The sequence below is a fragment of the Oncorhynchus mykiss genome, chromosome 12, assembly GCF_013265735.2.
Source record: "Oncorhynchus mykiss isolate Arlee chromosome 12, USDA_OmykA_1.1, whole genome shotgun sequence".
Lineage (NCBI taxonomy): Eukaryota > Metazoa > Chordata > Actinopteri > Salmoniformes > Salmonidae > Oncorhynchus > Oncorhynchus mykiss.
Window position 1 is genome coordinate 38,182,125 of NC_048576.1, and position 15,955 is coordinate 38,198,079.

Consider the following 15,955-nt stretch of genomic DNA (forward strand, 5'->3'; position numbering starts at 1 on the left):
AATATAGGGTTAAGGTTAGGCACAACGTTAGTAGTGTGGTTCAATTTGTGGTAAAGGTTAGGGTTAGGTTTAAAATCACATTTTAAGAAGAGTAATTGTAGAAATAGGCGGCGTGCAAGACTTCGTGGTTGTGGTAACTAGTGACGACGTTCTCGTGGTTGTCGGTAGCGTTACATTAGCTGCAATGCAATCGTGGTAAGTATGTGTCACTGCATCTTGTATTGACTCTGCCAACAGAAGCTTACTAGGGCATTTTCACTAGGCGCTTGTGGCTGTGCTATTCACTGCGAACGACATGGAACCAGATGGGCTTGCAAACGAACTCGTCTGAATTGCTTGTGAAGGAAATACAATGTCCAATTTTAAGGACACAAACTCTACCCCAGACGGGTATAGGGCTCTAAACATGAGTGAATTGCAGGAGCTTTTACAAGATAAAGAAAAAATGGACCAGATCGTCCGACTCAATGAGAAGGTATTTGGTTCAACAATGTGGCAACTATCGAATACAGCCACACAGTTTTGCTAAATATATCTGTGTGTTACATGTAGTTGATATTTCCTCTTCCATATATTGTATTCAAACTTAAATAGGTATACATTATGTTCTCTTCAAATTTCTATGATTTCTTTCATGCCTCATCCTATGGAACATGATATAGGATATGGCCAATGCATGAGCCGCTTTAGTAGCCTCCCATGACTCTCTGCATTATTGTCTGCGTGGCTTCCAATGGCTTTCGAAAGCCTTTCATTTTCCCCCCACGTTCTCCTTCGATCCTATGAAGTTCATGTGAATGTAAACTAAACGTAAGATAGTTATTTACAATTGGCTTTGTTCACATTCCATTCGTTTTTTACAGGATGTTTTTCCATACCACTGAACCCGAACAGGGAATTCCTGCTTGCCATTACAGGACATGTTCAGTGAGCAGCAGGATCAACCTATTCGAAATACTACAAAGGCACTCAAATTTAAATTTGAAAACAAATCTCGGTCTCTCTGTTGCACACACACACACACACCCACCCACACACACACACACACACACACACACACACACACACACACACACACACACACACACACACACACAGTAAACACATATCTCACACACTTGTACATTCAAATGCACCTCTTTCTATATTTCTGTCTTATTCCTCACTAGAACAAATATTCCTGAATGTAATGTTAAATTACTAGGGCAGTTTTTTATTTTCCTATTTGAACCCGCAGTCTTGCACAGTTCCAAAACATTGTCATTCATGGTACATAGCCCTCTGTCTGAAATCATCAGGTGTGGCATTCATTCTTGGACAGAGATAAAATCGTTACTCATTTGGGAATGGACGTGGGTGTGTCCAATTCAGAGCAAGACATGACATTTGAAACCTTCCTCGCTGCTGCAGCAAATGAATTAGAGCGATGTTTCCAAAGTGGTCGCATCTCACCGAGAGAGGCCATGGAATTCTCTCAAGGGACTGGATCAGAATTACTTAGCTAGAGCCATGGTCGGGATTTCAGTAATGGTTGTAGTTGCAATTATATTCGACTTGACCAAGACGTTTAATCGAAAATAAATGTACAAAGTGTTACATGCCAGTAGTTCGTTGAGACATTCACACACACATTCTCATTTACACTGTGTGTAACTAAACATCACTAGGGTGTCTGGGTGTGCTCCCCTCCCATTGCCCTTCCTGCAGATGCCATTACAGTTTAATAAAGAACACATATGCGTAGTTGGCTAACATGTGATGGTAGTTGAGCTCATTGTAGTGGATGGCTCCACAGCCCCTATGATCCACTGGTGAGCAGCGCTCCAATTCAGTAACGCGTTGGGGTCTCCGGCGGCAATCACCCAGTCTGTGGTGGTATGTAGCTGTCTACATACACACACACACAGGTCAACAATCACAAGGCCGCAGGGCCAGACAGATTACCAGGACGTGTACGGCGAGCATGCGCTGACCAACTGGCAAGTGTCTTCACTGACATTTTCAACCTCTCCCTGTCCAAGTCTGTAATACTAACATGTTTTAAGCAGACCACCATAGTCCTTGTGCCCAAGAACACTAAGGTAACCTGCCTAAAGAACTACCGACTACTCACGTCTGTAGCCATGAAGTGCTTTGAAAGGCTGGTCATGGCTCACATCAACACCATTATTCCAGAAACCCTAGACCCACTCCAATTTGCATACCGGCCTAACAGATCCTCAGAAGATGCAATCTCTATTGCACTTCACACTACCCTTTCCCAACTGGACAAAAGGAACACCTTTGTGAGAATGCTATTCATTGATTACAGCTCAGCGTTCAACACCATAGTGCCCTCAAAGCTCATCAATAAGCTAAGGACCCTGGGACTAAACACCTCCCTCTGCAACTGGATCCTGGACTTCCTGACGGGCTGCCCCCAGGTGGTAAGGGTAGGTAGCAACACATCCACCATGCAGATCCTCAACACAAGGGCCCCTCAGGGGTGCGTGCTCAGTTCCCTGCTGTACTCCCTGTTCACTCATGACTGCACGGCCAGGCACAACTCCAACACCATCATCAAGTTTGCCGATGACACGAAAGTGGTAGGCCTGATCACAGACAACAACAAGACAGCCTATAGGGAGGAGGTCAGAGACCTGGCTGTGTGGTGCCAGGACAACAACCTCTCCCTCAACGTGATCAAGACAATGGAGATGATTGTGAACTACAGGAAAAAGAGGACGAAGCACAACTCCATTCTCATCGATGGGGCTGTAGTGGAGCAGGTTGAAAGATTCAAGTTCCTTGGTGTCCACATCACCAACAAACTAACAATGGCCCAAGCACGCCAAGACAGTCGGGAAGAGAGCACGACAAAGCCTATTCCCTCTCAGGAGACTGAAAAGATTTGGCATGGGTCCTCAGATCCTCAAAAGGTTCTACAGCTGCACCATCGAGAGCATCCTAACTGGTTGCATCACTGTCTGGTATGGCAACTGCTCGGTTTCAGACTGCACTGGGTCCAAGCTTCCTGCCATCCAAGACCTCTACAACAGACGGTGTCAGAGGAAGGCCCTAAAAATTGTCAAAAACTCCAGCCACACTCGTCATAGACTGTTCTCTCTGCTACCGCACGACAAGCGGTACCGGAGCGCAAAGTCTAGGTCCAAAAGGCTTCTAAACAGCTTCTACCCCCAAGCCATAAGACTCCCGAACATCTAATCAAATGGCTACCCAGACTATTTGCATCCCTCCCCGTCCATCTCTTTTACACCGCTGCTACTCTCTGTTGTTATCATTTATGGATAGTCACTTTAATAACTCTACCTACATGTACGTATTACCTCAAGTAATCGATGCCCCTGCACATTGACTCTGTACTGGTACCCCCCTGTAAATAGTCTCGCTATTGTTATTTTACTGCTGCGCTTTAATTACTTGTTAAAAAATTTTTACTCATATTTTTAATCATTTCACTGTAAGGTTGTACCTGTTGTATTCGGCGCATGTCACTAATACAATTTGATTTGATTTAATGACATAATAAGATGGATGCTTGTGTAAATAGCCCACATATCACCAGCTAGCTCCTTGTGGAGAAATGTTCTAAGCCTTCTGACTGGCGGAATTGCTATCCTCTAGTGGCTCCATAGGATTTGACATGGGGTATTAGCCGAACTGTGAAAATTCAATTAAAGAAATCTGGACACTGTCACTGCTACATTTTAAAACACTCAGTGACTCCTTGAGCACCTCGTCTTACCACAAATGGCAGTGAAGGAGAAGAGTAACACTCAAGCCCTTTCCCCCCCAAAACAAATCTATCTGATCGATTCTAGCAGGTTGACTTGATGGAAAATGAGCCAGTATTCTTAAGCTGGCATAATAAATCACATTTTTCACATTTTATAATATTCAGTGCATTCGGAAAGTATTCCGACCACTTTACTTTTTCCACATTTTGCTATGTTACAGCCTTATTCTAAAATTAATTAAATCAATATTTTTCTTCATCAATCTACACACATTGCCCCGTAATAAGAAGGCGAAAACAGGTTTTTTGAAATGTTTGCAAATTTATAAAATAGAAAAACTGAAAATACTTTATTTACATAAGTATTCAGACCCTTTGCTTTGAGACTCAAAATTGAGCTCAGGTGCATCTTGTTTCCATTGATCATCCTTGAGAAGTTTCTACAACTTGATTGGTGTCCACCTGTGGTAAACTCAATTGATTTGAAAAGGAACACACTTGTCTACATAAGGTCCCACAGTTGACAGTGTATGTCAGAACAAAAACCAAGCCAATACGTCAAATTAATTGTCCGTAGAGATCCGAGACAGGATTGTGTCGAGGCACAGATCTGGGGAAGGGTACCAAAACATTTCTGCAGCATTGAAGGTCCCCAAGAACACAGTGGCCTCCATCATTCTTAAATGGAAGAAGTTTGCAACCACCAAGACTCTTCCTAGATCTGGCAGCAAGGCCAAACTGAGCAATCGGGGGAGAAAGGCCTTGGTCAGGGAGGTGACCAAGAACCCAATGGTCACCCTGACAGAGCTCCAGAGTTCCTCTGTGGAGATGGGAGAACCTTCCAGAAGGGCAACCATCTCTGCAGTACTCCACCAATCAGGCCTTGATGGTAGAGTGGTCAGACGGAAGCTACTCCTCAGTAAAATGCACTTGACAGCCCGATCAGTAAAGGGCACCTAAAGGACTCTCAGGCTATGAGAAACAAGATTCTCTGATCTGATGAAACCAAGATTGAACTCTTTGGCCTCAATGCCAAGCGTCACGTCTGGAGGAAACCTGGCACCATCCCTACGGTGAAGCATGTTGGTGGCAGCATCATGCTGTGGGGATGTTTTTCAGCGGCAGAGACTGGGAGACTAGTCAGGATCGAGGGAAAGATGAACAGAGCAAAGTATAGAGAGATCCTCCATGAAAACCTGCTCCAGAGGGCTCAGGACCCCAGACTGGGGCGAAGGTTCACCTTCTAACAGGACAATGACCCTAAGCACACAGCCAAGACAACGCAGGAGTGGCTTCGGGACAAGTCTCTGAATGTCCCTGAGTGGTCCAGCCAGAGCCCGGACTTGAAATCTATCAAACATTTCTGGAGAGACCTGAAAATAGCTGTGTAGCGACGCTCCCCATGCAACCTGACAGACCTTGAGAGGATCTGCAGAGAAGAATGGTAGAACTCCCCAAATACAGGTGTGCCAATCTTATAGCGTCGTACCCAAGAAGACTCGAGGCTGTAATCACTGCAAAAGGTGCTTCAACAAAGGACTTATTAAAGGGTCTGAATACTTATGTAAATGTGATATTTCAGTTTTCTAAAAAACTGATTTTGCTTTCTCATTATGGGGTATTGTGTGTTGATTGATGAGGGAAAAAACATTGGAATCAATTTTAGTATAAGGGTGTAACTTAACAAAATGTGGAAAAAGTCAAGGGGTCTGAACACCTTCCGAATGCACTGTATATATCCCAATATCAAATGTCGAACAATTATATTTTGTACTAGGTTCACATCCATTTGTATTGTATTTCCAGTTTTTGTGTCTTCACACATTGACCCACAAAAACTAAACAGTACATTTTCAACTCGAGAAGTGCAAACAACATCTTTTCATATCCAAAGTGCTCTTCAAGTGTTGTTTGTCAGTGACGGTAAACACTGTCAGGTTTGCTTTACAACCAGTGCATCATACCAAGCACACTGTCCCGGGGGCTCCTGGAATTCTCTCTTCAATGGTAAACAGGGGTATGAGCAGCCACAGCAGGAAATGGAAGGTCTGTTGCGATTCCTGTTTAGGGGAAAACTTCTGGTGAATATGAATAGCCACGGATGACACGGATTTGGAGTGAAATGAGCTGTACAGTGTACTTGTAGTCACAGGAAATTCAAGGGAAAACAGTGGATTTGCAGTGGATTTGTGTACAAAGTGCTTCTTTTGAATGGGCCAAATGCTCTGGATTCCACAGAACCTGGGGCTCTGATTGCCTTGCAAATGTTCATTATACAAACCACAAGTGTGAGAGAAATGCACAGTGCGACACTTGTGGATGGACTGAAGTAGCCCAGTTTTGAGGGAGACATTTGAAAAATATTTGGAGCTGAATCACACATCTTTAGATCACTTTCAGATTGGCTGCTAAGATATGTGGTCTCTCTAAATTGCGTGCGAGCCACACAGTGTGGTGTCATGGAATTATAATACTCTACAGACTTTGCCATCTTGCCTGCTGTGATGTGACAAAGCAGATATTTCAAGCTGCATCCATGACAAAACTTAAGCATGCACAAAGAGGTGTGACAAGCCTAAAAGCTCAGCCACACCGGTAGGATTGTCAAACATTTGCCTGCCAAAAGTACTTAGCACCTCTGACCAGAGTGTCGGCAGTCAATCTCTTTTGTGTTTACACAGCAAACACCTTTGAAGTCATCAGCCTCTCAGCGTTGTTAAAAGAGTGCCCCCTCTGCTGTCTCTTGAAGTCCAAGATCAGCTCCTTCATTTTGTTGATGTTGAGGGAGAGGTTATTTTCAACACTCCACCAGGGCCCTCACCTCCTCCCTGTAGGTGGTCTCGTTGTTGTTGGTAATCAGGCCTACCAGTGTTGTGTCATCCATATACTTGATGATTGAGTTGGAGATGTGCGTGGCCACGCAGTCATGGGGGAACAGGGAGTACAGGAGAGGACTGCGCATGCACCCTTGTGGGGCCCACGTTTTGAGGATCAGCATAGTGGAGGTGTTGTTGCCCATCTTCACCACCTGGGATCGGCCCGTCGGGGAGTCCAGGCCCCAGTTGCACATGACAGGGTTCAGACCCAGGGCCCCGAGCTTAGTGATGATGTTGGAGGGCACTATGGTGTTGAAGGCTAAGCAGTAGTCGATGAACAGCATTCTTACATGGCCAAGTCTCTTGATGATGTTAAGGGAGAGGGCTGGGTCTTAAGCAGTTCTGAGAACGCCCTTTTATTCATTTGAGGATGGGGGCCCTTGTTATAAAGTCCCTATTTCTAAGACCTCTTATTTTCCTCCATTTGATTAATAATGAAAGAACACAGCTTAAAGACTTGCTCGTATGTCAGCCCATCATAGCTAACTGAAATACTTTTTTCTAAGTGCTTCATCAACCTCAAAGTCTGAGACGATTACGGGTTTAAGTATTGGGGAAATAAATGTATTTTGGACCCACAAAGTTTCTATGATTATTACAGTGCAGTGTTTCTAAAAAGCCTCATATGTCCAGCCAGACACTTTCCACTGAACTGGATTCCCGGGAGCAATGATATAGTTTTGAAGTTGGCCAAAGTTAGAAACAGACGTCTTCATGCTGACTGCCGAGAGAAGCTTTAAATTAGCAATTGATTATCACCCTGATCCAGACGTCTTGGACTTTCAGTGTGAAATGTTCTCTCATTCCCTCCAATTACAGAAGTCTTATCTAACATTTTGCTCTGTGGTTTCAGCTTGCGGAAATGGAAGCATTCAATCCGAAGAACACTTTATCTCCCCTTCCATTTTGGGAGGTGTGAGGTATACAAGGCACCTTTTCTCAGAGACCATGATTGGATCATTGGTTTCTGATTTGCTCTGGTTGGGGAGTGGCAGTAACTTCAGTTTCCTGTTGCAACAAGCTCATGTGGTTTCAGTCGAGAAGTGAAGGTTATTCGTAAATTTTGAAGTTGAAAGAAACCACAGTTGAGCCAGGACCGTGCCCTGAACTTTAGTCACTGTCACTAGCCGGCTAACACCCGGTACACAGAGAGATTTCCGCTCTATGTACATAGTCATGGAACACTGGTCACTTAATAATGTTTACATACTGTTTTACCCACTTCATATTTATATATAATGTTTTCTAGTCTGGGCCTATCCTATTTAACTATTGCTGGACATGCACTATTCTATCCTACATATACTACATATACAGTGCCTTTGGCAAGTAGTCAGACCCCTTGATGTTTTCCACATTTTGTTACGTTACAGCCTTATTCGAAAATATATTAAATTAAAAAAAGATCCTTAGCAATTTACACACAATACCCCAAAATGACAAAGCGAAAACATTTTTTTAGAAATGTATTCTAAATAGTAAACAGAAATACTTTATTTACATAAATATTCAGAGCCTTTACTATGAGACTCAAATGATGATGTGCAAGTAGAGATACTGGGGTGCAAAAGAGCAAAAACATTTATAATATGGGGATAAGGTAGTTGGGTGTGCTATTTACAGATGGGTTTTGTACAGGTACAGTGATCGTAAGCTGCTCTGACAGCTGATGCTTAAAGTTAGTGAGCGAGATATGTCTCCAACTTCAGTGATTTTTGCAATTCGGTCCAGTCATTGGCAGCAGAGAACTGGAAGGCCAAAGGAGGTGTTGGCTTTGGGGATGACCAGGGAAATATACCTTCTGGAGCGCACACTATGGGTGGGTGTTGCTATGGAGACCAGTGAGCTGAGATAAGGCGGGGCTTTACCTAGCAAAGACTTATAGATGACCTGGAGCCAGTGGGTTTGGCGATGAATATGTAGCGAGGACCAGCCAACGAGAGCATACAGGTCACAGTGGTGGGTAGTATATGGGGCTTTGGTGACAAAATGGATGTCACTGTGATAGACTACATCCAATTTGTTGAGTAGAGTGTTGGAGGCTATTTTGTAAATTACATCGCCAAAGTCAAGAATCGGTAAGATAGTCAGTTTTACGAGGGTATGATTGGCAGCATGAGTGAAGGAGGCTTTGTTGCGAAATAGGAGGCAGATTCTAGATTTAATTTTGGATTGGAGATGCTTAATGTGAGTCTGGAAGGAGAGTTTAACGTCTAGCCAGACACCTAGGTATTTGTAGTTGTCCACATATTCTAAGTTAGAACCTTCCAGAGGAGTGATGCTAGGCGGGCAGGTGCGGGCAGCAATCAGTTGGAGAGCATGCATTTAGTTTTACTTGGATTTAAGAGCAGTTGGAGGTATTTCGAAATGGTCAGTGATCTGTTTGTTAACTTGGCTTTCGAAGACTTTTGAAATGGCAGGGCAGGATGGAAATAAGTCAATAACAGTTTGGGTCTAGAGTGTCTCCCCCTTTGAAGAGGGGGATGACCGTGGCAGCTTTCCAATCTTTAGGGATCTCAGACGATAATGAAAGAGAGGTTGAACAGGCTCGTAATAGGGGTTGCATCATCCTTGAGATGTTTCTACAACTTGATTGGCGTCCACCTGTGGTAAATTCAATTGATTGGACATGATTTGGAAAGGCACACATTTGTCTATATAAGGTCCCACAGTTGACAGTGCATGTCAGAGCCTAAACCAAGCGATGAGGTCGAAGGAATTGTCTGTAGAGCTCCGAGACAGGATTGTGTCGAGGCACATATCTGGGGAAGGGTACCAAAAAATGCACCATTGAAGGTCCCCAAGAACACAGTGGCCTCTATCATTCGCCAATGGAAGAAGTTTGGAACCACCAAGACTCTGCCTGGCCGCCAGGCCAAACTGAGCAATCGGGGGAGAAGGGCCTTGGTCAGGGAGGTGACCAAATACCCGATGGTCACTCTGACAGAGTTCTAGCGTTCCTCTGTGGAGATGGGAGAAACTTCCAGAAGGACAACCACCTCTGCAGCACTCCACCAATCAGGCCTTGATGGTAGAGTGGACAGACAGAAGCCACTCCTCAGTAAAAGGCACATGACAGCCCGCTTGGAGTGCCAAAAGGAACCTAAAGAGGAATCCAAGATGGCCTGTATGCCAAGCGTCATGTCTGTGAGGAAACCTGGCACGACCCCTACGGTGGTGGCAGCATCAACCTAAGAGACTGGGAGACTAGTCAAGATCAAGGCAAAGATGAACAGAGCAAAGTACAGAGAGATCCTTGATGAAAACCTGCTCCAGAGCACTCAGGACCTCAGACTGGTGCCAAGGTTCGCCTTCCAACAGGACAACGACCCTAAGCACACAGCCAAGACAATGCATGAGTGTTTTTGGGACAAGTCTCTGAATGTCCTTGAGTGGCCCAGCCAGAGCCCGGACTTGAACCCGATCAAACATCTCTGGAGAGACCTGAAAATAGCTGTGCAGCAACGCTCCCCATGCAACCTGACAGAGCTTGAGAGGATCTGCAGAGAAGAATGGTAGAACTCCCCAAATACAGTTGTGCCAAGCTTGTAGCATCATACCCAAGAAGACGCGATGCTGTAATCGCTGCCCAAGGTGGTTCAACAAAGTACTGAGTAAAGGATCTGAACACTAATGTAAATGTGATATTTACGTTTTTTTAATTTTTTTTATACATTTGCAAAAATGTCAAAAAAATAATTTTTGCTTTGTCATTATGGGTATTGTGTGTAGAAAAAACCGATTTCATCATTTTTAGAATAAGGCTGTAACGTAACAAAATATGGAAAAAGTCAAGGGGTCTTAATACTTCCGAAGACACTGTATATGACATGTACTGTCAATAATGTCTATACATCCCATCATATACATATATATATTTATATTCTGGATTCTGATATTGCTCATCCTAATATTTGTATATTTCTTAATTCCATTATTTAACTTTAGATTTGCGCGTTTTGTATTGTTAGATGTAACTGCACTGTTGGATCGTAAGCATTTCGCTGCACCCGGAAGAACACCTGCTAAATATGTGCATGCGACCAATAACATTTGATTTGATTTGACTGAGCATTTCAAATCCATAATTCAAGCTGCAAGAAAACTCAATGCACCCTCACTGCATCATCGACAAAGATCACTATTAGTGACTGTGACTCAGTAACTTACCCCACTTTCTGATGTCACTTTGTTGCGTGTTTGATTGTAGAAATTACGCAATGAACATAAATTCTCACATCCCTGTAAGCAAATCATTTCAAGTGGAGGCTTTCCACATGGATACAGCTAAACTGTGTTTTGGTCTTAAAGCAGAATATCATGTGAGGCAAAAATCTCATATTCTTTGAAGTAATAAATCATTAATCCTTTATGCTTTGGTGAGCTCAGCCAGAGTTAACAATATCCTGAGTTTTAAACAGTGAAATTGGCAGCTATAAAAACTAATTTCACTTCAGGCAGATGGAAAATAGTGAATCTTTATAAAACCTTCATGCTCTTTTGGCCTCAAACAATTGGAGTTAACAGTGGGGTTTGTGGTTTGCTGTCCTGTCTGTGCTATGCAAATGTCTTCCATGACGACATTCTTGAATTCCTCCTGAGCTCCATAGCTAAAGGTTGCCTGTGGCTGTTGGATTCATCTCGAAGGAGCCTTTTGTGTCGTTTTGGGAACAAAATGGAGGGAGCCCCCAATGACAGGCCACAGAATCTCTTCATCATTTTTCTAATTTGGTCCAGAGCGATGCATAGTAAAAAAGCAACTGGAAATGCCATTAGGTCCTGACCGTTGGGGCTGGCCCTTTAAATGGAATACTTCTCAATGCATCATTTCTAATTGTCCTTCAGTTTGGGGGTTATTGCCATATATGGATGCTTACTTAAATGCTAAATGGATTTTTGCTTAATTGAAGCCTTAGTCTGCGGAACTGTCACTGTTAATTACTGCGCATATATGAATGTTCTTGCTTGTGGTATGAGGATTGATGAAAGTGTAAGCAATAGCCTGAGTTTAGTCCTGAGTTTGGTTTTTAAACTACTTTAAAGGGCTGATATGTGAAGTAAGCAAAATTGGACTTCACTCATGCCAAGTCATCAACTGAATGCTCCCAGTGTGTATGACAAAGCCACAAGCGTAGCCATGCTTTCCATGTGTAACACGAGCAAGGCTCTTGACCAGGAATTCAGTCCTCTGTTTGACAGATGTGGAAAGTCACATTGGTTTTGGGAATGTGGCCTATAAGTATTTATTTTTAACACCAACTTTTATTTATCTTGTTTAACACATCTTTACTTAACCATCACATGAAAGTAGATTTGAGACGGGCTGAGTTGCTCTTAGTATTATGTGCCCTCAGCTTTCTTTAGCCTGGCTGAGAACCACTTTTCATACATTCAATATGTAGCATAGACTTACTGGCTGAAGTTCACACCACGGAACAAGTTTTGTTCTTAAGTAACTGGCCGTCAAACATGTATGTACTGTATATACACCCTTGTTCCTTCCTGTGTTTCTAACCCCCAATAACTCTGTTGTTTCTCACAGTTTCATACTTTCCCCTTTGACTCATCCCCTTGCTGTTGCTTTCTCTGCTCAAACCCTATGAGACAAAGTGTTCCAGCTCACCACATTTCAATTTTAGTGTGTAGAGCATTTAATGCGGAGTGAGGTTAGCCTTGAAGATCTGTTGTTGCTTGACAAGTGTTTGATTAACTATACATTCTGGGAAGGCTCAGTTGAGCAGATTTGTTAACATCAATCTCTAAACAGCTAAATAAATAAGTACTTTTCAACTGTTATGCCAATGTTAAACTCCTGTTTATCAAGATGTTATAAGTGGGTTGATACACCAGTATTACTGGAATACTATTTTAAACATGGCACGCCATCATCACAGTCTGCTATTGTTTTAGTTAATCAATTGACATTTTCTTTGTGTGTGCTGAGCTGTACATCCTCAGGGTCCTGATGCCATGTTTGTCTCCAGTTTCAGGAGCTGCAGGTGAACAGAGCGATCCTGCTGACCTCCAACCGGAGCTTGGCCGAGGAGAGCATCGCCAGGCGACCTCGCCTCAACAACGGAAAACTCCAGCTTGCCGAGAAGTACAAGGAGCTGGCCAATCTGGCAACCATCTGTTGGGAAAAACAGAGCCGGCTCGGTGAGTCTACATGTGCCCAAGAGAGACAGAGGAGAAAGGAAGGGAAGACTGTCTTTGTTTCTTTTCTGTTACCAGATGTTCAGGGAATAATGCTGTCCACCATGAGTCAGGATTAAGAATATACACAGACATCTGGATAAGAATGTATGTAAATATATGTCTTATTGTCTGTGTGTGGTGTGATCATAGACCAGGGAATGAGGTTTTGATGAGCTGTTCTAGCAGACTATTTTTTATGTAAGCTGCAAATGGTTTATTAATAACATTCAAACAACCCCAGGGCGTGTGCCTTTGTGTCGGTGGAAACACATCACAGAGCAACAAGGTTCCATAACAACACACCCTAATGTCCACTGTGTTTAATTTATGAGGCAGCTATGAACAGTGTCACAACCTCTTGTGTGGATTGTTATCCCATATGGCTGGTTGGCTGGGTGAAATCTGCTGGCATTTTTGGGATCCAAACCATGGTCCACCCTTCTCCCATCCCGTCCCCCTCATGGGTGTGAGGGTTGGAGCCAGAGGCGGGGGTGTAGCAGAGCTATCGTATCCCCATAGGTGAGCTCAGGCCCCACCTGGCTGTTCCACCCCACTTTCAACACTAGCCAAGAATAACCACTGGAGCAGGTATGAAATAGAAGTCCTGCTCCACATGAGCCTGTTTCACTTCCCAAACAGTGAACAGGGTCGCTCCTCTACTAAGGGAGCTCATTTGGCCAAAATGATGAAATATTATTGTGTTTCTCCCTGTTAAAATCTAATTTTATTAGTCACATGTCCCTAACCAACATTACAGTTTAAAAAACGTATATGAGTAAGAATAAGAAATAAAAGTAACAAGTAATTAAAGAGCAGCAGTAAAATAACAATAATGAGACTATACACAGGGGGGTACCGGTACAGAGTCAATGTGCGAGGGCACCGGTTAGTTGAGGTAATATGTACATGTAGGTAGAGTTATTAAAGTGACTATGCATGGATAACAACAGAGTAACAGCTGTGTAAAAAGGGGGGGAAACAATGCAAATAGTCTAGGTAGACATTTGATTAGATGTTCAGGAGTCTTATGGCTTGGGGGTAGAAGCTGTTTAGAAGCCTCCTGGACCTAGACTTGGTGCTCCGGTACCGCTTGCTGTGCGGTAGCAGAAAGAACAGTCTACGACTAGTGTGACTGGAGTTTTTGACCATTTTTAGGGCCTTCCTCTGACACCGCCTGGTGTAGATGTCCTGGATGGCAGGAACTTGGCCCCAGTGATGTACTGAGCCGTACGCACTACCCTCTATAGTGCCTTGCAGTCGGAGGACGAGCAGCTATACCAGGCAGTGATGCAACCAGTGCTCTCGATGGTTCAGCTGTAGAACCTTTTGAGGATCTGAGGACCCATGCCAAATCTTTTCAGTCTCGTGCCCTCTTCACAACTGTCTTGGTGTGCTTGGACCATGTTAGTTTGTTGGTGATGTGGACACCAAGGAACTTGAAGCTCTCAACCTGCTCCACTACAGCGATGAGAATGTTTTCTTCTTGGCTGTGTAAGAAACTGACTGTTTTCTCACAGTCAGACAAACTTACACATCTCAGAGTCATCTTTGGCTCGCTGAACCAAATAATATGTTATTCAAACAGACAAAAACAAATGTAAACAGAATAAAGTATAAAATAATGTTTCATTGATATGGTACTGTTCATGCATCTTGTTTAGCTACACACAAGGCCAAAGGGAACGGCAGAAACCTCAGCACCCGAAGAAGAGCAATCACTCTAACCTCATCAGGCTGAGTAATTGCATGGTTTAGTCCGCAGTGGCCCTCATTGTCTTACCTCGTTTTAGGTAAGAGACAAAGGGGCACTTATTGAAGCGGTCCTGCCGAGGCTTGAGAGAGAAAGCTTCATTCTCGCTTTCTTTTCTTAAGCGGTAATCTCAGATTGAACTCGTCTTGGAATCTTCTACACCCCGGTTTCGGCACACTGAGAATTAATGATTTAGATTATGAAAATTTAGGGAGAGCACAAAAAAACTAACAAGGTCTAGAGATTAGCTTTAAGTCTCCCAGGTGCATCAATTTATACAGTCGATATGAGGACAAGCATAGGAATGAGATTGCAACACTTCCCCATCCTACTTCCATTCAATCCTGACCCACATTCTCCTACAGCCTCAGCCAGTGTTCTAGCATTCAAAGCAGACAAGGAGATATGAGTTAAATGTTGACTTTCAACCCCCCCTCTCCCCTCCCCACCATTGTACAGTCCAAGTGGCAGTGGTGGAACAAGTACCACATTTTCATACTTGAGTAAAAGTAAAGATATCTTAAAAGAAAATGACACAAGTAAAAGTGAAAGTCACCCAGTCAAATACTACTTGAGTAAAAGTCTAAATGTATTTAGTTTTAAATGTACTTAAGTATCAAAAGAAAAAGTATAAATCATAAAATATTTCATATATTAAGCAAACCAGACAATCTGATTTTCTCGTTTTTTTAAATGTACAGATAGCCAGCAGCACAGTTCAACACACAAAATTCCCAAACAAAGTATTTGTGTTTCGTGAGTCTGCCAGATCAGAGGCAATAGGGATGACCAGGGATGTGCTCTTGATAAGTGTGTGAATTAGACAATTCCTGTCCTGCTAAGCATTCAAAATGTAACGAGTACTTTTGGGTGTCAGGGAAAATGTAAGGAGTAAAAAGTACATTATTTTCTTTAGGAATGTAGTGAAGTAAAAGTTGTCAAAAATATAAATAGTAAAGTACAGATACCCCAATACCTACTTAAGTACTTTACACCGCTGCCAAGTGATGCAGCAAATCTATTTGTCAGGCCTTTTTGCCTGCTGCTATCGGGGATTTCAAAGACAAGGGAAAGTTTCACATGACTGTAGAGAACTGTTTCCAAAAGCCTCTGAAGGCAGGTGGCCCACTCCACAGGCTCTGTTGTCTCTGCTGTAACTGTGTGCAAGCTCACCAGCTAATGGTCATGGTAAATATTGGGTGCATCAATGCCAGCAGGAAACTGAACCGTTGTCAGGGGATTTTTGGAGGTGGAAAGGTGCCTTGTCTTTGCTTAGCAGATTCATGCTGTTGACAGGACAATAGTAGAGCTGCACCAGTAGGGTATGTGAGAACTCTTAGCTTTAGCAGAACAGCAGCCGCTCAGTAGGGGACATTTTAAACCCCTCTTCCTGAATCC

At 43.3% G+C, this 15,955-nt stretch overlaps 1 protein-coding gene across 1 annotated transcript in view; it reads left to right on the top strand.

The window, feature by feature from the left end:
• The first annotated feature begins 214 nt into the window (after positions 1 to 214).
• vps37d (VPS37D subunit of ESCRT-I) overlaps positions 215 to 15,955 on the top strand; it is a 42,157-nt gene continuing 26,416 nt past the window's right edge. The window contains exons 1-2 of the mRNA XM_021623691.2: positions 215 to 475; positions 12,597 to 12,768. Coding sequence (XP_021479366.1) covers positions 353 to 475; positions 12,597 to 12,768 — 295 coding nt within the window. The 5' untranslated portion in view covers positions 215 to 352. The remainder of the gene's footprint in view (positions 476 to 12,596; positions 12,769 to 15,955) is intronic.